Here is a 23,642-nt window from a genome sequence, read left to right on the forward strand (position 1 = left end):
TATTCTTGAACCACCACTAGACTTCCAGATACATATTGGAGAAGAAATTACAAGATACCCTTTATCCTTGACTTGAAAGTCAGCCATCTAAAGTTCGTCGTACAATAAAGATATCACCTAATTAGTAGTTTTGATTTTTCTACATTTTCCATCCCTTTCTCCTAAAAAGGAAAGGAAGAAAAAAGGAAAATGAGCACTCAGAGATAATCTAGTCAACTGTGAACGACTGGGACACATTAACATTTCGAAAGTCTATGAAATGTGATGCAGGCAAGCCAGTGAGACAAAAATTACAGAGCCAAGTGTAACAGCCCACCCGGTTGTCCCTGCATATTGCTGCTTGCAGAGTTAATTAAGCGAGTATGTAAGGATTAATTAGAAAATCAATCAATCATATGTACTTATCTGGTTCGCATCAGTTTGCAATGTATTTATCTGCATAATATCCATGTGATGAAAGGAAGTGCAATTATCCCCATTTAGGCCACAAGTACACAACCGTTTTTGACAGTAATTGCAGCTCTGGTAGTAAACTCTGGTATGCTGGTGTTATTAACTGCTGTCAAGAGGAGTTGGGAGAGTTTATGGAATTGGGCACTGTTGCCATTAGTAGGACTGGGATCTAATTTTGTAGTTTATGAAACATATTTCTGATCAATTAACCTTTCTGTACATAATGCTTCTAGGAAGGGTCTAGCTGGTGTTACCGGTGATGTCCTTCTCACTGTGGTGGTTAATCCACTCTGAGATTTAGTTGAGACTTTAAATACTTTCCATGGTCTGAATCTATGTGGGCGGATGAAAGCATAGCAAAGAGGAAGGTCTTGGGTTAATGAATTCTAGAGTCAGAGGTGTCACACCTGTTTCGGCTTCCAACTCCCAAAAGCCAGTTTCTCCATCAGCCAGGAATTCTGAGAACCAACGTCCAAAACACCTGGAAGGCCACTGGTCTAAGAGCAGCCACTGAGAAGTCCCTTTCTTACATTCCAATCAGCTGTACTGTTGGGACTGAGAACATGGCCTTTCCTGATTATCTGAGTGTCTGGGCCAGTTCATACAATGAGATGCAGTCTGCCAGATAGTTTGAACCTGTGCCATATAGGCTTTACAGATCATAACCAGAATTTAGAATTGTTCCTTGAAGTAAACTGGCAACCAGGAATGCTATTTTAACATGGGTGTAGTATGAACTCGGAGCTCCCCAGTAGTACAGCGTGTTAAAGTGCTGAGATGCTGAACTTGTGGACCAAAAGGTCACAGGTTCAAATCCGGGGAGCAGAGTGAGTGCCCACTGTTAGCCCCAGCTTCTGCCAATCTAGCAGTTCGAAAACATGCAAATGTGAGTAGATCAATAGGTACCACTCTGGCGGGAAGATAATGGTGCTCCATGCAGTCATGCTGGCCACATGACCTTGGAGATGTCTACAGACAATGCTGGCTCTTCAGCTTAGTAATGGAGATGAGCACCAACCCCCAGAGTCGGACATGACTGGACTTAACGTCAGGGGAAAACCTTTACCTTTCCCTAGTATGAACTCTGTAATCTGCCCTAATCAGCCATCCTGTTGAAGCCTTTTGGGCCAGCAGACATTTCTAAACATTCTTCAAAAGCAATTCAAAGTAGAGTACAATGGAAACTCAACTAATCCCAGTGGTGCCTGCCCAGGGGTTGTTGGGACCTGTCGCCCCACACCCCACATCATCCCGGCATCCCCCTCCCACCTCATTACATATGAGGACGGGGAGTTTGCTCAAGCCAGTTTTAACCCATCTTCCCCATTTTTTCAGTGGCAGCAGAGTTTTTTGTTTGTTTTTTTTAGTTTGGCCATGGAGCCCCGAAGTGATTTTCTGGAGTGTGATGGGAGACAGTGGGTTCCATGGTGAAAAGACAAAAAACTAATTGCCACTGCTGGATTTTGGACCATGTGAAGAGGTCCTAGGGCTTCAAGGGAGCAGCCTTCAGGCCTTGTGTCTCATGCTCTTGTCCGCTTTGGGAAATTGCTGTCCATTTTGCTCTTGTCCGCTTTGAGGAACTTTGAGTTTGATTTTGTATGGTTTTTCTTCCTGATAGGTTTGGTTTAATGAATAGAGAGAAAGAAACATTTCTTTTTTATTGTTGTTCAATGTGAATGTGCAAGTTTTGTCTTGGTTTTACACTGGTCAACATACATTTTGTTGCCTCAAATATGTTTCCATGCTATAACTTTATGCTCCTACCATCTTGATTTTGTCTTTTTTGTTGTTCTATGTGAATGTGCATTTATACATTATTTGTTATTTATAAAGTACATTTTCTTATTTAAAAACATCTAACAAAAATGTTGGGGGTTTAGAGGGCCAGAATGGATCAATGGCATTTCAACGGGAAGATTCACTTTGAGAGAAGAGCAATTTGAATTAAGAGCTAGGTCATGGAACAAATTAAACTCTTAACTCAAGGTATCACTTTAGTAGTCCAAACAGAATGTAAATAAGCACGTATCCCCATGGCCAGATCCATCATTTTAAGGAACAAGCACAGATGCATGCAGGTTTTAAAGGCCTACTGGGCTTTGATACATTCAGTCTGTGAAACCTCATCTAACACACTTTGAATCCCTATTTCCTATCTTCCATGGGGCATTTGTGTTGTCTATATTAAATTTCAATGTAGTAACCTTTATCTAGGCCATCACCAATGACAAGTGCTGATTTAGGACTAGAACTGCCTCTTTAGACTGAAATATCAGCTGGGTGTCATCTACATATTGATGACATCATGCCCAAAAAACTTGGAAAACCTCTCCCAGAAGTTTTATGTAGATGTTAAATAACGTGGGTGACAAAACAGAACCGGGGGGGGGGGAGGGCTTCACAGGTCAACAGCTGTGGGGCATGCTCAAACATGAGTTCCCTGTCTGTGCTCTAACCTCCAGGAAGGACTAGACCTACTCCAAAACTATTCCCAAACTATGGAGGCAGCCCAGAATTCCACGACCAAGTGTATAAAAAGCCACTGAGAGGTCTAGTAGACACCACTTTAACTGCCAGGTCTCAAGGCTTTGGAATCATAGTCTTTAGCTGTGTCTAAAAGCGTGCTGATGGCTCACTAAACTACAACTTCCATGATTCCATAATATTTAGCCATTACAGTTAAAGTGGCGTCAAACTTCATTAATTCTACAGTATAGATGCAAATAGCCTGGATCCAAGCCATAAAGTTGTGAAAATTTAAACTGGGTTGGCATTGAAAATTTGGCTGTGATTTCCTTAGCTCGGAGGCCATCAATTATGATCAATTTTACATGGTGTGATTTCATCAGCAGTGTCATCCATATGGTTTGCAATACATTTGTTGATATGTCTCACTTTCATTCAACCCTTCTGGAGATATTTGGTTTGATTGAAAGAAACATGGCAAATTCAGCTTGTATCAGTCATATTTATAGAAGTTTGCAAGACTGTTGACATGCTGTTCTTTGCCAACTGTGTTTCTGTGGTTCATCTTGCATGCTGACATCAGGGTGATTGTGGCACAACTCATTCCATGACAGAAAAACCATGTTCCCTGAAGGAAGTCATGACCCAGTTATTATGAACTGGCAAAATATCTGTCTTTATGTGCAGGAGGTAGTATTGCAAGGAACTTTGGGGAAAGAAGTGGGCACTGGCTGTGCTCTCAAAATAGGATTTTGTTGGCATCAATCTGCAATGGCTTTTGTTGCACAAACCTAAAAAGCCATTTTCCTGCTCCCATCACATGGTTTCCTTCTTTCCACTTTCTTTGCTAATTTTCCATTAGCCTTCTCATCACACGGGAGACATATTTCTCCTCCCACTGTCTCTTCTCCCGTTTTCTTTGGATATTACAATTTCTCTTTATAAGTACAGATAGCTCTTAATTCAAAAGGTAAGTCTATTTATGTTATGTTTAAAACGAGATATAAATTACAATTCCTTTCTCCTCAGTCCTAAAATGGTAATGGTGGAAGAAAGGAATCAATACTGCCCATCTTGGCTCCTCCCTCCATTATGATGTCATTGTTAAGTTTACACGTCAGCAAGGGGGAATTCCCATTCCCGTCGTATGGTAAATTGGACCATTTAACATGTCTCTACATGGGGAATTGAAAAATAAGTCAATTGCCAATCGACTTAGAAAGCACAGGAAAAAATAACACTTTAGAAATGGTGAAATACCTGGAACCCACTATATGAGCTTGTGTCACATGATGGGCTCTGTCAGTAACTGTTTCTTAAATATGTAGAAACGCTAATTTTATTGTGTGCGATCAAGTCCTATGTTTGGTTAATTATTATTTTTCTAGTGAAATATCCCATTTCTAAAAATGCATTTTCACAGAATTAATTAGTAATATAATGAAATGATACAATATAATCTGACCCTCTTATCCATAGTTTCAATATCAATGGCTTCACTTCCCCACACTCTACAAATTATTCTTCCGTAGAAATACTTCTGGGTCTCTCTAGGTCTTTTGGTATGATTCTATGGTATGCTTCCAGCCCTTATACAGATAAAATGTAGGGTTCACTATTATCCAAAATACTTGGTACCAGAAGTGTTTTGGACATTGGATTATTCCAATTTTTAAAGAATTCCTATATTTGCAAATGTATACATATTGAGATATTTTGAAGATAGGACCCAAGTCTAAAGATGGAATCCGTTGATGTTGCATATATACCTTATTATCTTCATATCTGGAAGCAACTGTATACAGAATTATTTTAATACTTTTGTAAATGAGACAAAATGTGTGTACATTGAAACAGAAAGCATAGGTATCACTAGCTCAGCTACCCAGTTGGATAACTTTGGGTCTTGAGTACAGTATTATTGATCTGAGAATTCCATGTAAGGAATAACCAAACTATATGCTAACAGTATGTTGTGTCTTCCAATTAATATTTCTTCAATTTTTTTAAAAAATGTAAGAAAAGTGCATGCTAGTGAATTATAATGTCATAAAGATAATGATAAACTGAAAATACCACCTCCCCCCCCCCATTTCTCACCAACTTTTTTCTTTCTTTTATCGATCTAAAGCAGTGGTTCTCAAGTTGTGGGTCCCCAGATGTTTTGGCCAACTCCCAAAAATCCTAACAGCTGGTAAACTGGCTGGGATTTATGGGAGTTGTAGTCCAAAACACCTGGGGACCCACAGCTTGAGAAACACTGATCTAAAGAGTCCCATTTTGACTTTCATTTCTTAGTCATGCTATAGATTAAAATATTACTTTGGATGCATCTATGCTGTAGAATTCCAATCTATAGAACTTCCAACCTAGCAGTTCGAAAACATGCAAATGTGAGTAGATCAATAGGTACCGCTCTGGTGGGAAGGTAACGGTGCTCCATGCAGTCATGCTGGCCACATGACCTTGGAGGTGTCTACGGACAACGCCAGCTCTTTAGCTTAGACATGGAGATGAGCACCAACCCCCAGAGTCGGACACGACTGGACTTAACGTCAGGGGAAACCTTTACCCTTATCTTTATGCTGTAGAATTAATGCAGTTTGATGCCACTTTAATTGCCATGGCTCAATGCAATGATGGACTCATGAGAGTTGCAGTTTTACAAGGTCATTAGCCTTCTCTGCCAACACACTGACACCTCAGCAAACTACAATTCCCAGGACTTCATAACATTGAATTATGGCAGTTAAATAGGTGTCAAACTACATTAATTCTACAGTGTAGATGCCCGCCTGACATGGGAATTTGAAAATAGCTGGACATATATGGAATGTATCTTCATATCCATCATTCTTGCTTTTACTTCCAAGTAGAGTGGAACTATTTATTTAGCTCCAGAGACTTTATTGATAGCCACAGAGACTAATAGTGGCCATTAACTTGTCTTGTACCGTAGCACACAAGAATTTCATACAAGGAAGTTTGGCCCGAAAAATGGAGGTCTCTATGACTGACACAAAGCAAGTTGACTCTTCTATGTCCATTACAAAATTTCAGCTCCCTATCTTTCCCCTGCCAGCTAGCTTACAGTAATCTAGTAAAAATGCAGCCTAGTAATTTTGGTAGGCATAATGAGAAGTCTGCTTTATCTGCATATAGCCCCCTGGCTTGGCTGTGTTTAATAATGACAGGGTTTTGAAAAAATAGGGTTGGACTGTGTGTATAATATGTGGAATAAAAGTTCTTTTTCGGGAATTGCCTTCTAATAGATACACAGCCATCAATCATAACTATTAGCAAAAATCAGCTTCCTCTCAAGCCTGTCAACTGGATTTCTCAAAGACTATTAGCAGAACAACTTTGAGCTTAATAGAAATGATAAGAAGAAAGATACAATTCTTTCATGTGGCAATTTTATTATTTTACACAAGATGAATCATACATCTATATTTTAAAGAGAAGCTTTTTTTTTTTTTGCATTTTCAAAGAGCCATAGGACCCATTTCATCTGAAATAAATAGTGCTTCTCCAGAACAATGAAATAGCCCAAAGACAAACATAAATTATTGTATGTATTCTCAGGGCCATATTTATTTAATAATGAGTTAATCAGATTTCCAGTCCAACAAACAGCTCAGGACAGTTGACATCTTATAGCTCAGGGCTGGAACATCTGCTCTAGCATCTAATGTCCAAAAACACGAGGTCTTAAATTATATGCGGTTACAATGTTTTTAGGGTAATGGGGTGAAAAATGAACCCTTGTTTTCAATTGTTCTTAACATTGCTAAATCCTTTAATTCTGTTGTAATGTGAAAATTTACATCAAATTAGCTGACTTTAACCTTGTATCAAATAGCAAAATCTGATGCTGGTATTGATCAGGGACACTAGTTTTATATATTAGCTCCAAGGCATTTTCTGAAGCCTGTTGACAATTCCACAAAAGTTGCATGTGATTTTGCATAGAAAGCCTTTTCTACTCAGGAAACAGCTATTTTGGCACAGGAAATATTATTGTTGTGCAGAAATTTTATGTTCTGCACAGAACAAACTTTTTTGTGCAGAGAACGCTGTTTTCTTTGCAAATCAATCACATACAAATTTTGCACAAAAGCTCCTAATGACAGCATTCTCTGTGTAAGAAACAGCTTTTTCTTCCCATAACATAATATTTCTGCACAGAAAAAGACATTTTGTGCACAGAAAATGCAGTTTTCTGTTTAAAATAACTATGTATGAATTTTATGTAGAATAAGTCCTGAACATTAAAAATTCTCATCATTCCAAAGTTTTTTTTCCTAGGAAAGGCAAAAAGGAAAAAGGTGGTTGGAGAATGCGGGGGAGGGCACTATCATTTGGGTTTCTTGACATTGGAAAAATTTGTTTTTACCATGTTTTGAACATGTTAAAGTATCTCTTCTATCCCTGTTCTGATGTTAGCAGTGTGATAATTCCTCTCTGAAATTTTAGTCTGATCTCTAAAGGAACTATCTAAGACCCTCAACCTATTTTTTTGAAAGGTTCGGAACTGTGTCAAGAGTCAATTTGGGCTTAAATGTGAATCTGATTCACTACAGGTGCATCAACACTGTCAATCACTTTTCAAATCCCCATGTCTTGGGGTGCATCTACACTGTAGAATTAATGTAGTTTGACACCATTTTAACTGCCATGGCTCAATGCTATGGGATCATGGGAGCTGTAGTTTAGTGAGATGCCCAGACTCCTTGGCAGATAAGGTTAGCAATCTTGTGAAACTGAAACTCCCATGAATCCACGGCATTAAGCATGGCAGTTAAAGTGGTGTCAAGCTGTGTTAACTCTACAGTGTAAATGTACCCTGTCTCATTGATCAGATTCCACCAGCTAATCAGTGCTATGAACTGCCCATATTATGGATGGTAAATAAGAGAAGTTTGAAAAGCTGTGTGTGTGGATATGCTTAAACAAAAGCCAGTGAAAGATTACTAAATAAGACATGAAGTGGTTGACATTTTTATCCCAGAATGAAACAGACAAGAGAGGGTGGTGGGAATAAAGTTCAAAATGAGGTTTGGTTCTCTCAGCTTTTGTTAGAATAATTGCTGAGTTAATTTAGTCTTTCCTGTGCTGAAGATCACTTGTCTTTTTTCCCTTACTGTAGACATTCATTATCCTAAGTAGTTCTGAGTGATTCTCAAAAAGCCCTAAGGGACCTAGACTGCAGCACTTGATAGCGTTAACCCTTGGAGCTGTCATGACTCATTGGTTCGAGGCAAAAACTCACCAAGTGTAACATGCTTACTGTTTCTCCATTGATTGGACTGCACGCTGTGTAAAACCTGTGTCTCATATTTATAGAGGTGGGGAATGGTACAGTTTTGAATGTAAATAAGTTGGTAGACCTCTAAGGATTTTTCTATAGACCAGGAACTTGGAATATAGCAGAGTTAGCATTGCTAAGCACGCGCCGGGGGGGGGGGGGTGGGGGGGGGGAGAGAGAGAGAGAGAGAGAGAGAGAGAGAGAGAGAGAGAGAGAAAGTAGTACAAGAGATGCTGACCACATGCTTCATGAATCTCCTGAGTCCATTGCTGCAGTGCCGAAGCTTTCTGCTAGTCCCTTAACCCCCCCCCCCCCCCCCAATAACCCAGTTTATAATTTTAATTCAATTTTGGCATGATTTATACTACAAAATTACATTAAGAGCCAGCTAAGTGCATAAACCACCATAATTGATTATTGTAGAGGAGAATAAGTTATTGTATTACGTATAACCACAGTCTGGCAAGTTGGAAATAAAATATAACCCTATTTATTTAAGTTTAGTTTAGGTTCACTATTGCAGATGTAGTATGTTTATTGTGATGTATGTGTATTCTAGTAAGTGTGATGTTTGTTATTTTTTCTTCTTTTTTGGTATTTTTTCTATTTGTATACCCTGAATGCAGTTTCACTTGGCAAAAACAGATGATAATACAATCATTTCAAAAAACATGCCAATATTTGTGATTTTTATATATAAATCACCCTAAAAATTAATCACAATTAATGGTTTTTTGAAATATAGCCAGGCTGCTTCCAATTCTGGCTAGTAAATGACTGAAAATAGAGGTATTCCCCAATGCCAGTGTGTTCCACATTTTCCCATCTCTGGCTTAGAAGTAGTAGTGTTAATTTTATGAACCTAACAACCATTAATTTTGACTCGTAACCTGTTGAGAAGTTATATCATCATAAACCAACATAAAGTGGAATGTGTTGTTGAAGGCTTTCATGGCCGGGATCACAGGGTTGTTGTATGTTTTTCGGGCTGTATGGCCATGTTCTAGAAGTATTCTCTCCTGATGTTTCACCCACATCTATGGCAGGCATCCTCAGAGGTTGTGAGGTATGGAGAAACTCAGCAAGGAAGGTTTATATATATCTCATCATCATAATCATCATTTAATTACTTATTAATCGCCCTCCATCCAAGATACTTTAGGCGATTTACAAGATAAAATTGTGGAAAGTCCAGGGTGAGGGAAGAACTCTTGTCAGTTGGAGGCCAGTGTGAATGTTGCAGTTAATCACCCTAATTTGCATTGAATGGCTTCATCTACTGGCTACTTTCTGCCTGGGGGCATCCTTTGTTAGCTGCCCCTAATTCTCATGTCTCAGAGTGTTGCTTCTTATTTACTGTTCTGATTTTTGAGTTTTTTAATACTGGTAGCCAGACTTTGTTCATTTTCATGGTTTCCTCCTTTCTGTTGAAGTTGTCCACATGCTTGTGAATTTCAATGGCTTCTAAAGTTGAATTTCACCATTGTGCTATATTAATATTTTAAGGAGAGAGATGGAGGCTTAGGGATGCCTGAGAAGAGAATCCAACACTATTGCCATTGTGCAATTATCCCATTCTACCATGAGTCCATTGCACAAAGAAGACTCCCACTGAATTACAGGATGTCTTGCATTGTGCCATGATGCACAATGCCAGCTTCTGTTGTTCAGCAGGACACCATATCTACTAGCATTCAAATGTTCTCTCATTGTAGATTTGTAGGTGGGATATGTATTGCGTCAAAGATATAGAATGAGTGGCACTGCCTTGAAAGCAGCATCTGTAAAAGAGATCTAGGAGTTTTTGTAGACCACAAGTTAAACATGAGTCAGTCTAAAACTTTAAAAGCCAATGTGATTCTAGGATGCATCTATAGCAGTGTTTCCCGACCTTTGATCCTTCATTTTGGACTTCAACTCCCACAATTCCTAACAGCTAGTAAACTGGCTAAGATTTCTGGGAGTTGAAGTTCAAATCGCCTGGAGGACCATAGGTTGAGAACCACTGACCTATATGAACATAGGATCTAGGTCAGTGGTTCTCAGCCTGGGTTCCTCAGATGTTTTTGGCCTTCAACTCCCAGAAATCCTAACAACTGGTAAACTGGCTGGGATTTCTGGGAGTTGTAGGCCTGGGGGACCCCAGGTTGAGAACCACTGGTCTAAATTGAGGAAAGTAATAGTACCACTCTCTTCTGCATAGGACAGACTTTACCTGGAATGCTTTGTTGAGTTCTGAGCAAAAACGTTCAAGAAGGATATTGACAACATGGAACATATCCAAAGAAAGGCAACCAAAATGGTCAAAGGTATAGAAGCCGAACCCTATGAAGAATAGCTTAGGGAGCTGAGTATGTTTAGCTTGATGAAGAGAAGATTAAAAGGGGACATAATAGCCATTTTTAAATATTTGAAAGGATGTCATATTGAAGATGGGGCAGGATTGTTTTCTGCTGCTCTATAGACAATATGCCAGAGCAATGGATTCAAATATTGTGAAAAGAAATTTCTCCTGAATATTAGGAAACACTTTGTAATGATAAGATCTGTTCAATAATGGAATATGCTGCTTTAAAGTGTAGTAGAATCTTCTTTGAAGGTATTTAAATCCAGGCCAGATGGCCATCTGTTGGGAATGCTTTGTTCGAATGTTCCTACCTGACAGGAATGTAGCCTGGATGGCTCTTGTAACCGCTTACAAATCTGTGATTCTATGATATGTAGCTAAGTCATTGCAGAATTACACATGGTAGCCGCCGATGTAGGAGTTTGCCATTGGTTTATGCTTATATGATAGTTCACGTAACTGGAGGTGAATAGATGAAATAAGTCTGTGTAAAAAATAATTGCTGTGATTGTTCCATTCAGGATGTTCTACTTGTGATTGCCCCAGTTGTTATAGATCAATGCAAATGTTACTCTAAGGTTGACTGAAAGTGCTGGTGTTGATCCATAAAGCCCTAATCGACTTAGAGCCAGGATAAATAAAAGAGTGCCTCTACCTATCAGGTGATTTCTGTATCAGTGGGATGGTGGGTTATCTCTGAACTTCAGTCTGAACTAAAGGAGCTACTTAAAATACTGCATCTGGTTTGGGGATAAAGTCAGAACATGGCTAGCTCCTTATCATTTCCAACTAAGGACTTCATCATAATAGTGATGAGATCCACTTTAAATCCAGTTTCTGCCTCCTGTAGAAGTCTGGGGCTTGTAGTTTAGGGAGGGGGTTTTAAACTGCACAGCCAGATAGGTGCTAGTCTCACTAAACTACAAACCCCAGAATTCTGCAGGTGGCAGAAACCAGATGTAAATTGGATCCATGCTCTAGCATCAAGAGTGGAATCACTTTACCAGTGGAACTCTCTGTCCCAAAGTGTGATGGAGGCTTCTTCTTTGGAAGCTTTTAAGCAGAGGCTAGATGGCCATCTGTCAGGGGTACTTTGAATGTGATTTTCCTGTTTCTTGGCAGAAGGTTAGACTGGATGGCCCATGAAGTCTCGTCCAACTCTATGGTTCTATGATTGTCACGGGAAAAGGAAACTACCCATGTATTTTAAATGAGCCTGCCAAATGTCTTGGATTTCAACAGACATCTGTTGTTTGTCTGGGCTTTCCTGTAGTAGCACCTTGAATGAAGCCTGGTGGCTTTTTACAAAGCTACCAATAGGTAGCCAAAACAATATTAATTTACCTGGTTTGGGTCTTTGAAGTTATTATTCATTCATTCTCTTTGCAATGTTTCTGTTTTCTTTTTGTACTGTGATTTCATTGCCTCTTGCTCAGTTCTACTATACATTCTATTATTAAATGCAATGAGTAGCTTTCCAATTGTATTGGTGAAGGCTTTCATTGCTGGAATCACTTGAGTGTTGTTTGGTTTCCGGGCTGTATGGCCATGTTCTAGCAGCATTTTCTCCTGAGGTTTCACCTGCATCTGTGGCTGGCATCTTCAGAGGATCTGATGGTGGTAAAGCAAGTGAAGCATATATATACCTCTGGAATGTCCAGGGTGGGAGAAAGAACCAATGTCCATTAACCAAGGGTGCAATTAGCAAGCCTGATTTGCAAGTGTTTGCATGGGATCCATCACATGCCAAAGTTGAGATCCCTTCTTGAGATTATGTGTGGACAGAAATTAGCATGAATTTCCAACTGTGGTTCCATGCATGTGTGGTAAGCATTTAGGCATTTGAGGATTGTAAATACCAGTTCCAATAACTTTCTGTGATAAAAGAGGATTGATGTGCAGGCAAAGTACAGGTGATTCTTCATATTTGCGGGTTTTACTTTTGCAGAGTTGATTTTATGGTTCATAATGAAAAAGAGCATTTCTTTTTAAAGAAAGAACTCATGCTGATATATATGTATGTGTATATGTATATATTAAAGGTGGGGGATCTGCATGTTCTTAATAGCAAATGTATGGAGTGTTTTTTGTAGCAAAGGAAGAGATGGAAGGGGGGGTCTATCTGTTTTAAGATGGAAATGTCAATAACAAAGCTCCAAGGCACCTAATTTAATGTATTTAACTTATTCTAGATTTGATTAATCTGTTCTCTGTAGGAATCTTTAGGACCTCCTGTGCAACTCCATGATCAACTTACTAGAATGAACTTTCACAGACTCCAGTTCACTTGTCTATTTGTGTGGAGTCCACAAAAGCTTGTGCTAGAAGCTTGTTTTTCTCAATTAACCGCAAAGGTGCTACAGGATTCTTTTATATCCCTTATGCTGAAACAGAATTAATGTAGTTGTATCTTTGAATACCATAGCCAGGAGAAAATTCAGAATAGGATTTAGAAATGAAGTAGATCTGGGAGTGTGGGGTTTTATATATAATTTAATAACATATCTAGGGCATGTGAAGTTTTTTTTTTCAATGCAACCTTCTTCCTCAAGCTTAGCCTCGTTTACCTTGAAGAAACATACACTATAGCTGTTTGCATTGATTGATGAATGAGAACAGATGTTCTTTGGAAAAGGTTCCATATGGCATCCCAGCTGTTTCTTTACTCCTTTGCAAAAGAGTTATTGTTACTTTTGCAGTCAGGATACTGTTAACAGTAAATAAGTATGTGTTTGCCATAGCAAAAAAAGAAGAGCTTGGCACTTAACATATAAGGATCCTCATTATCAGAACCTTGGAGATCCAAATCCCTTGATTAAAATGATCCATTCATTGTTTATCTGATTACCCAGTTTCCCCAAATTTGTGCGAATCCCCGAAGACAGAAAGATCCTGCCGTTCTGTTCTTCCTCTCTGCCTGTTTACTGACCTACTTACGTTTGAGAGCCTTTGAAAACCTTGCTAGAGCCTCTCCCTTTTGTTACTTTGCCTTAAAGAAGGTTTCTTGCTGAGCATGATTCTTTTAAAAAAAGATGGCACTCTCATTAGCACAGCGGCATCTTTGTAATGTATCTCTCGGAATCACCTAATTGTCTTTATGCAATCATTATGTCGAAAACATGCCTGATAAAAAAGAGACAAGCACAACACCCCTCATTAGCCTAGGCACCAAAAGGAACAAAGACAAAGGAAAAGGGGAGATAATTACAGTTTGGAGGTTTTTCTAGGGCCACCCTGCGCTAATTGCGGTGTTTCATCTTGCCAATTAACAGAAAAGGAAAACACAGTAATCAGCTCAAGGGAAATAGATCAAAATCATTTAAATAGGATCACGGTGTTGGTGTTCATTCCATTCTCCCCTATCTTCCCTTCCACGTATGCACACCTTTCTTTGGTCTCGCTTAATTACCTCCTGTTTGGATTGTAAAAGCCGAAGCCGAGTGTGGGTTAGCGTATAATGAAAATATGTAAGATACTCCCTGAATCTGCAAACCAGAAGAGGTGGGGGGGGAGAATCGGGCTGACTCTAGAGTGGTACCCAATGATGAAGCACAGCACTTCGCATCCGCAGAAGAAACTGCAGCAGCATCCTTTCCTATAGCAACGGCTCAGCCATTGGTTTCTCTGCTGCACGTGACTGAAAGAGCTCTTTCTCTCCGGGATATTTTTTTTCCTTGTCTGCCTTCGTCTTCCATCTGTGTGCAGTGATAGGCCGGGCTGATGCGCAGGCAATTTATCATCTTGATCTCCCACTGAGTCAGGGAGCTCTCCTGTCACCAGTATTGATTTCAGAGGATGGACTAAATTTCCTAGGATTTCCATTAAGAATTAAGAAAAAAAGCTATAAGCACGCAGGGTAGCCAGGCAGACATGGATATGAGATGGCACTGTGAAACCTCTCAGGTAGCTTCTTCTCTCACGGCCGATGCAGACCAGAGGCTAAGCACTGCAGCATGCAGGGTTTAAGAGACTGTTAGTCGAAAAGGAAAAAAATAAAATTAATAAAAAAGAAGGGGAAATTCATTTTCATCAACTATTTTTTCTTTTTAAAAAACTAAATTGTTATTTAAATTAGAAATTGTTCTCCTTGGAGATTGCATGCCATTAAAAAGAGGGGGCTCAAATTTCTGCACGCGATCTGCTTTTCGATTTCAGGATCTTTTTTCTGTTCAAGAAAATAGCACTTTAAACCCTGATGCTTTCCGTTTTCTTGATCTGCTGCTTTTCTAAGCCACAGCTTGCACGTGTGCATGTGTGCATTTCTTTCGTGTATGTGTCTTTATATATCTATGTGTGTGTCTTTTCGGTTTTTGCATGTTGTGAGAACTAGCATGGAGAACGGATGCTTTCAATAATTATTAGGTTGTTTTCTTGTTAATGACCTAGTAATTATTTTGGCTCAAAACAAATGCTTAGACCTTGAGTGGGCATGCTTCGAGGCACAATTTTGGATGTCTTGTGTCTGTGTGTATTTGTTTCCGTTTCTTTCCGATGGTTTAAAGTACAAAATTGTCTGTGAATTTCATGCATGTTTGGGTACTGGGTGTTCTTTTTGAAAAAACTAAGTACAAAGGAATGAATGCATTTTGTTATTGACTATTTTATGGTTCATAATGAAAAAGAGCATTTCTTTTTAAAGAAAGAACTCATGCTGATATATATGTATGTGTATATGTATATATTAAAGGTGGGGGATCTGCATGTTCTTAATAGCAAATGTATGGAGTGTTTTTTGTAGCAAAGGAAGAGATGGAAGGGGGGGGTCTATCTGTTTTAAGATGGAAATGTCAATAACAAAGCTCCAAGGCACCTAATTTAATGTATTTAACTTATTCTAGTATTGTTCCCCCCCTTTTCATTGAATGATGCCAAGCATCAGATGTTTACAAAAACTGGTTGTAGTTTATGAATGTGTGGATGTATGAATGTGTGTGTGTGTGTGTGTATGTGTTGATCACCTATGGGAATAGCATCCTTCTTTTCACTGTCCTTATTCACAACAAGAGTGAAAAGGTCTTGACATGGTATAAAGCTTGTGTGTAGCACGGGAGAGTTGACAATCCCATTACTGGATGAGACAGGTGTACAACAACAGGGTGTAAGATAATAGATTTATTGGGAGGGGAAAAGGAGACAAACAAAGGCTTAATCCATAAGAGAATATTTGATAGATTCACGGTTCTTATTCTTAGGCAGAAAGGCAAATGGATGTGTCATTATTTTCCTTGCAAATCATAGAATGAACTGTATAATCATTGAGAATCATGTCTCAGCATTGGTCTGGTTTTAAAAATCACCAGTTGTTTATCCATGTGCCAGAAATGTCATGTTGTGGGGTGTTTATTTTGGTACAAAAGGAATTGGCAGAGGTGTTGATTTTGGGTTTCAAGTTTACACAGAGTTTCACTCTGAAATTGGATTGAAGCTCATCTCATCTCTGTGACATGAGTGCTTTCGGTATCTAATATATTACTGCTGAAATAGTAGTGTTTCGAGAGCCATGCTGAAAACTATCATCACTATCATCATCCTTCTCCTTCTCCCTCTCCTCCTCTTCCACCACCTTAGGATATGTAATATATTTGACTTAAGGTATGAGTGGTAATGATTATGAAATCACCCTGATTTAGATTTCCACTCAAAACAGTCCTGCCAATGCACTTGCAATTCAGTTTTCCCAAGAGTTGTCCTTCCTTATCTCAGGGGCATCATAAGCAATTTGATACAGCTAAAAGCCTTTCGTAGAAGAGGCTAAGAGGTTGAATCAGCATGGAAATTGAATTGCTTCACTAGTCCATATTAATGATCCATGTAGGTGAATACATGGTTAATTGGCAAGGCAGTCAGAAGATTGGCATTAAATCATCCTAAATGGTTTAAGATTGATGAGAAAAGGATCTCTTCTAACTCAGATGATATGTATTTTAATTGTTAAACCGAATGTAGGCTTGTTTTTTCCCATTTGGGAGCTCCCCAACAAGATAAAGCAACAACAACTTTTTTCTAGAGTGTACTGATTTAAGTTAGCCATCCACAATGATTGTGAGCACAACAGTGGTCCCCAAAAGGGAGAAAAATATATCCCTGATTCTAGAAATCTAGCTGCAAAGGAAATTGATTCAGCTTAACTGGGGAAAATGGAAGGAAAAAGGAAGAGGGGCCGACCAAGGGCAAGATGGATGGATGTTATCCTTGAAGTAACTGAGTTGACCTTGAAGGAGCTGGGGATGGCCACAGCTGAGAGGGAGTTCTGGTGTGGGCTGGTCCATGAGGTCATGAAGAGTCGGAAGTGACTGAACGAATAAACAACAACAACAACTTTTCTCCCTTCTATGATAGTTTTCCATTTGTTGTTGTTGTTGTTGTTGTTGTTGTTGTTGTTGTTGTTGTTTTCTGCTTCTTTGTTTCCTGAGAGTTCTACCAGACTACCTTTTGAATACAGGAACATTCAGATATTATGACAATGTTAAGTTCTTCTTTAATTATGCAGGTTGCATTAATTATCCCACAAAAGTATTCAAAAGAATATTATCAAATAATATTAAATATGTTTATTAATTGGATGAACTGATTTGAAGAAGCTGGTCTTCATCTATGCTAACAAGGATGGAAATATTTGATGAGAATTAATTTTTACATCAGATTTCACTTCATTAAGTAATCATAGAACAATTTCTATGTCACTTTATGCTATTTTTATGTCTCTTCAGAAAAAAATCATGCATTTTTCTGCTCAGAAAATTCTGAAAAAAATGTATGCTTATTTTGCTCAGAAAAATTTTGTTGTTCAGAAAAAGTCTTAGCAGAGAAAGTGGGGGTGAGGTTTGCGTAGGTAAGAGTACATTTTGCACAAAACACACTCTGCTTGTGCAAAAATGTTGCTCCCTGCATGAATCAACATTTTCTATGCAAGAAGAAAGTGGTTTTTTGCATGAAGATTATTTTTTTAAAAAATAGGAGTCCCAAACTATAATGTTTTCCTAGCATTTTCCCATGTTTTCATCATTGTATCTAATAGTGTCAAGAGACCTTGTTTTTGGTCACAAATACTGATAATAAGGAGTTTTATTTACACCATTATAAATTTCCCAGCTGAAATAGAGATTTCCCAGTACCCATACAATCAGGAAATGTTACTGTGAAGAAAATTTGCAGTTTTTGACAGCTATTCACCTACTAAAGTATTTTTGGAGAAGGTTGTGTGTGCAAATGCATGTGACTGCTTTGCTTGAGGATTATGGAACTTTGCACAAAAATACTATTTCTGGAGAGTCACATGTTGGCTTTTTGTGAAAGGCTTATGTTTTCTATGAAATAATCTTGCATAAAAAATGAAAAATAAGTTAAAAGCAAACTTGCACAAAAGTACCTGTTTTGACATCTAAGGGCCCTTCCACACACCTGTATAAAATCCATATTGAACTGGATTATATGGCAGTGCGGACTCAGATATTCTAGCTCAAAGCAGATTTTTTGGATTATCTGCCTTGATATTCTGAATTATATGGCTGTGTGGAGGAAGGGCCCTAAGATTTCTGTGTTTTGTACAAGATTTTTGTTGTGTAAAAATTTTTGTGGTATTAGATTGTTTTATCATAAACTTTTATTAAAGTTTTTTTTGCAACAATTCAAGTAGAAACCAGCAGTCTTGTACACATAAAAATCACGCATGGCTGACTGTAAACCATTCATTTTGCACAAAATTGTCACACAAAACCACATGTATAGTTCTGCACAGAAAAATATTACTTTGTACATGAGATTATTGCCCAAGAATTGTGCAAAAGTATTCATTTTCTCCTTGGTGGAAAGAAACATCTGAAAATTATTCTCCCTTAGTTGTAAGGACAAAAATGCCAACTTCCCATAATGGTACACAATGAGAAAATGGGATCTGCTGCCAAATGTATACATAACAGAAAACCACAATCTAGTGATACTCCATGCTGAAGGCACTTTGAGACATTTCATAAGAGTTGCTTGCTCAAAATGTGTAGCAAGCCTTGATGCCTTGCCACTTCAGACACCAAACTTGTTGATCAGTTGCTATGTCTTTTGTTGTGATGGATGATGTGTGCCTTCAGATTATTTCTAATGTATGGTGACCCTGAGACATATCTATCACATTTTTGAGGGGTTGAAAGAATATGAGTTGCCCAGTGTCGTCGAGTGTGTTTTCATGGGTAAGCAAGGATTTTAGTCCTGCTCCCCAGGGTCTTAGTTTAACATTAAACCACTATGCAATGCTGCCATGTTTTTACTGCTTCATAGTTTGATCATCTTTCTTTTCACATTTTGATGTTGCATTTATTTTATAATTTTGTCTATGTTGGATGAATTTTGATGGGGGAAATGGGATATGAGCTATTGCTATCATTAATTTTTTTTGTTGAGCAGAGGCAAGGTGGCCATCTGTCAAGGGTACTTTGATTCTGTGTTCTTGCATGGTGGAGTCGACTGGTTGGCCCCTGTGGTCTCTTCTAACTCAATGATTACATGATACTATAAACATGTGTCTGCCATTCTTACAATGATCAAGGACAATGGGAATGTATTTGAACTCTTTTCCCCATGTTACTCTTTCAGTACAAACCATCCCCAGAGGTGCTCTTGGTGACAATCAGAAGTTATCTCCAGGGTAAAATGTTGGACTTCTTCTCAACCTACTTCCTACCTAGCTTCTGTTTTGTTGCTGTTTTAAAAAATGGCATATGTACAGTTGATCCTCCAACTTTACTGGGGTTAGGGGCACAGGTCTCTCAGAAAAGTGGGGAAAATGCAAATAAAAACTACTGTTTTTTACTTGAGAGAACACCTCTCTATGAATCTCTAGGTCCTCCAGTATGACTCTACGATTTCCAGTGATTTCCTGCAGACATTGATCACAGTTTTTCTGATGGACCTAGAAATTCCTAGAGATGCCATATTAATCAAATCCACCAATAATCAAATCCATAAAAATTAAATCCTAAAATGTAGATGGTTAGCTGTAATTTCACCTGAACTTTGGAAAATTTGTGTGTTTAAAAATGACCTCTGAGAATGGGTCAATTATGGGAATATATAGAAGTCAATTTATTGTTATTACAGTAGAGTCTCACTTATCCGAGTCTCACTTATCCAAGTTTCTGGATTATCCAAGCCATTTTTGTAGTCAATGTTTTCAATATATTGTGATATTTTGGGGCTAAATTCGTAAATACAGTAATTACAACATAACATTACTGTGTATTGAACTGCTTTTTCTGTCAAATTTGTTGTATAGCATGATGTTTTGGTGCTTAATTTGTAAAATCATAATCTAATTTGATGTTTAATAGGCTTTTCCTTAATCCCTCCTTATTATCCAAGATATTCACTTATCAAAGGTTCTGCTGGCCCATTTAGCTTGGATATGTGAGACTCTACTGTATATGCCTTTAAGCCAACTTATGACTGCCCTATCACTGAGTTTCCCCCCCAATATTTATTTAAAGTAGATTTGCCATTTCTTATCTCTAAAATTTCAACAGCTACCTAATAGATTCCCATAGTTAAACAGAGATCTGAACTTTGGTCTCCCAGGGAGAATCCTAGAAGACCAACACTCAAACCACTACACTACTGGCTCTCCTGCCAAGCACTTACACCAAGCTTATATGGAAAACATTCCTTCTGTAGTATCTTCTACAGGCCAACCCTGCCTTAAGTAAGTGTGAAGTGACCATTTCAGATGCTATATTTTTGGGGGTAAGCAGTGCCCAACTCTCCTGAGTCCTCCACCATTTTCTTGTGTTATGTATCTCATGATCCACCCTGGACCCCTTAGTGCAGTCATCCCTCTAGATTTTCTGATTTAACTTTTGTAGATTTGGTTAATATGGTCTCTCTAGGAATATCTGACTCCTCCAGCATTCACATCTTTCAGAGGATGTTGACTTCAAACTCACACTGAAGAGCCTAGAGATTCCTAGGGAAGCGTTAAAAAAAGAGTGTTCTGCATGAATATAATCTTTTGCACAAAACATGTTGTTTTCTAAGTAAATTAAACATGAGCAAATTCTGTACAGAATCAGTCCCCAACTGTAGCATCTCTGTGCAGAAATAATTTTGTGTGTGTGTTTGTGCCATATACAACCATATACAAGCTTTGTGTAGATTAAATCCTAAAATGAAAACATTCTTTGGTCTAGAATTCTTTATTTAGGTGTTCTCAACACAAAAATAACATATCTTATGATCACTTTTGAAAATTTTAACACTCTTTTTGTCTCTGACTGTTTCTGAAACAGCAAACTATCTTAGCCCAGCTATGATGTTATGACTGCCTAAGAAAGTATGAATGTCCATTGTCTTGATTTTGTCCAGTTGATAGCCCCAATGAGAGCAGATTTATTAGATCAGTTATATCATTGGGGTTTCCATAAGTGTAGTCTTACCTATTGAGCCATTGAGTTAATGGGTCTACAATAATGAGGACTAGACATTGGATTTAAGCTGCAATTAAAAAGCCCCACCTTTCTAATTACATTTTGTTTGGTTATTACATTTTTAAAAACCTTTCTTATCTGCCCTGGTCCTTGGGGACAGGATATGCATTAGCAGTCAGATGAATAAATAAATGTTTCCAGCAGTGACTGAGATTCTGAAAAGCCAGAAGCTGCATGAGTGACACTTTGAAAAAGGCATCATATCATTTCCCTGTGAAAAGTCAGCTCTAGGGAAAAAAGCTGTGAAGTGACGTTCTGCTTTGTTTGCTGCTCCTTCCATAAAAATAAAAAAAGAAGACAGTTCCCCAAGAATTTTTTTCATTAAATGCTCAGTCACTCCTATAGACCTGTCTAACCATTGTTTGAAGATAAAACATTTTGGTAGTTTCAAACCAAATTAAAAATATAATCAGCCATGGCCAATAATTTGAGAGCAAGAATTTGTGAAAGAGTCAATTGGAGAGAAATCTGTCAAAATTAGATACTGAAATTTAAAAAAGCTTGCTGCCAGCATGCCAAACTCACCAAAACATTTTCCTAGACAAATCTCCTTTGAAATTAATGAGAGTCATGTAAAAGTGGTACTATTTTGTCTGTGATTTCCATCCACTTCAAATGACCATACTCAGGAGATTTTCCCAAATGGGAAGTAGAAAATGTACAATTACTTTCCAATTGGCCAGACATGCTATGTTCCAGGGCACTCCATTCCATTGCATTTTCTCCTGATTTTCCATTCCCAGCTCATGACTTTCCCCTTGCCATCAGATGATTCAAATATGGAATCTGAACTTGTGTAACAGCCTTCTGTTCCAAGCTGAACATACAGTTTCTAATTGAAGAGAAAAAGTCCATCTGCCTGAACCTCCCAGGGCACTCAGTTGCAACTGTCTGTTGAACTCCTAAATATTACCCTTGATATATTTTTCCATGCATGCTAAGTCTGTTGATGCAGTCACTGGACTTCAATTTACAATGCAAGGTCAACATTTGCCTTTATGATCTCTAATGAGGATCTAAAGAGTGATTATTCCAGAACTCTTAACATTGAGGTAAAAAGGCTAGGTTGTAGCAAAGTGAATTTAATACTGACTTTGGACCAGGTAGGCCTGCATGCAAATAAGAGATACTTGAGGAATTCAGCCTTTGCACCTTCTGATATGAAATGCCTATTTCCCATGCATAGGAATGGAGAAGCAACACAGAGAGAAGCATGCTAAAATCAGTGCTTAAGCCCAAGTTAAATGCAGTTTTCTATCCTGATTTTTAGTTTTATTTTTGAATCGAGATTAATGCAGGTATAGGTCAGAGTAGACTTTGTGAATACATGCAAAAATGGCACAAACTAAAAATAGATTGATGTGACCCTGTTTCATCTCTCTGCTCAGTTACAAACCTCACCATGTTAGAGCCACACCGTTTTGTGTGTGTGTCTGTGTGAAGGAAATATAAAAGAGGTACAGTAGAGTCTCACTTATTCAACATAAACGGGCTGGCAGAATGTTGGATAAGTGAATATGTTGGATAATAAGGTGGGATTAAGGAAAAGCCTATTAAACATCAAGATAGGTTATGATTTTACAAATTAAGCACCAAAACATCATGTTATACAACAAATTTGACAGAAAAAGTAGTTCAATACGCAGTAATGCTATGTAGTAATTACTGTATTTACGAATTTAGCACCAAAATATCATGATGTTTTGAAAACATTGACTACAAAAATGTGTTGGATAATCCAAAACGTTGGATAAGCGAGTGTTGGATAAGTGAGACTCTACTGTATTGTATCTCCATGAAAGGCATGGCGTCTCAGCCTTTTTCGGTTCTCAACTTTTGAGCCTCTTAAGATGATATTGACTGCATTAGGCATACTTGCCACCTGTGGCTTTGTTAAGATGTGCATGCTTTTTGTAGCTGGGTATCCACACCTGTGCACAAGCTCTACAGTGAGGATCAACCTTCAGAACTTGAGCTAAAAGAGAGGCAGTCATTGATTCTCCTTGATTCGTGTCTCTTTCATCTTGGGATAAGAGATTTCAATTCACATGTCTTGTATACAAAAAAAGCACTTTCATTGCAGACAGTAATTTTAGAACACAAGAAGAACCCTTTTAGATTAGACCAACGAAATAGACTTAAAACAGTATTCTTTTCCCCCACCGCCACCAACAGGGAGACCAGAATTAGAACTGTGGGAGGTTTCTGATCCATAGGGTAATTGTAAGTCAAAGTCAATTTGACAGCACATAACAACAAAAAAGTTTTATTTTCAAACACTGTTTTAGTAGTTTCCATCATGGGATTTCCCTTTTTCACAGCCACTGCACAAAAGGGGGCCAGTCTTTTCTTGTTACTATCCACCCTGACAGTTAAATACATTTAAATCATAATTACTAATTAACTATCAATAAAACAAAATACAGTATAGCCTATAAAACATGTTACTGCTGCATAAATTTAAATTTCATAGGCCTGATTGAATAAAAAGGTCTTAATCTGCCAGTGGAAAAATGGTAAGAAGGCTTGGCCATCATGGAGCAGGCTCTGTCCTGTGTATTTACCAAACGTGACCAAAAGTGGTGGAACTGAAGAACCC

The 23,642-nt window shown here is 38.2% G+C and overlaps 1 protein-coding gene across 44 annotated transcripts in view; it reads left to right on the plus strand.

Annotated features, from left to right (window-relative positions):
- nrxn1 (neurexin 1) overlaps positions 1 to 23,642 on the plus strand; it is a 1,150,439-nt gene that overhangs the window by 1,077,694 nt on the left and 49,103 nt on the right. Inside the window, exon 1 of one of the 44 annotated variants that reach the window (XM_062968903.1) lies at positions 14,163 to 14,477. The exons of 42 other annotated variants lie outside the window; for them this stretch is intronic. In XM_062968903.1, the coding sequence (XP_062824973.1) occupies positions 14,445 to 14,477 (33 nt within the window). In that variant the 5' untranslated portion in view covers positions 14,163 to 14,444. Of the gene's footprint in view, positions 1 to 14,162; positions 14,478 to 23,642 lie in introns of those variants that run through there. One more of the 44 variants, XM_062968902.1, reaches the window with a different exon arrangement.

Source organism: Anolis carolinensis, chromosome 1, assembly GCF_035594765.1.
Source record: "Anolis carolinensis isolate JA03-04 chromosome 1, rAnoCar3.1.pri, whole genome shotgun sequence".
Taxonomy (NCBI): domain Eukaryota; kingdom Metazoa; phylum Chordata; class Lepidosauria; order Squamata; family Dactyloidae; genus Anolis; species Anolis carolinensis.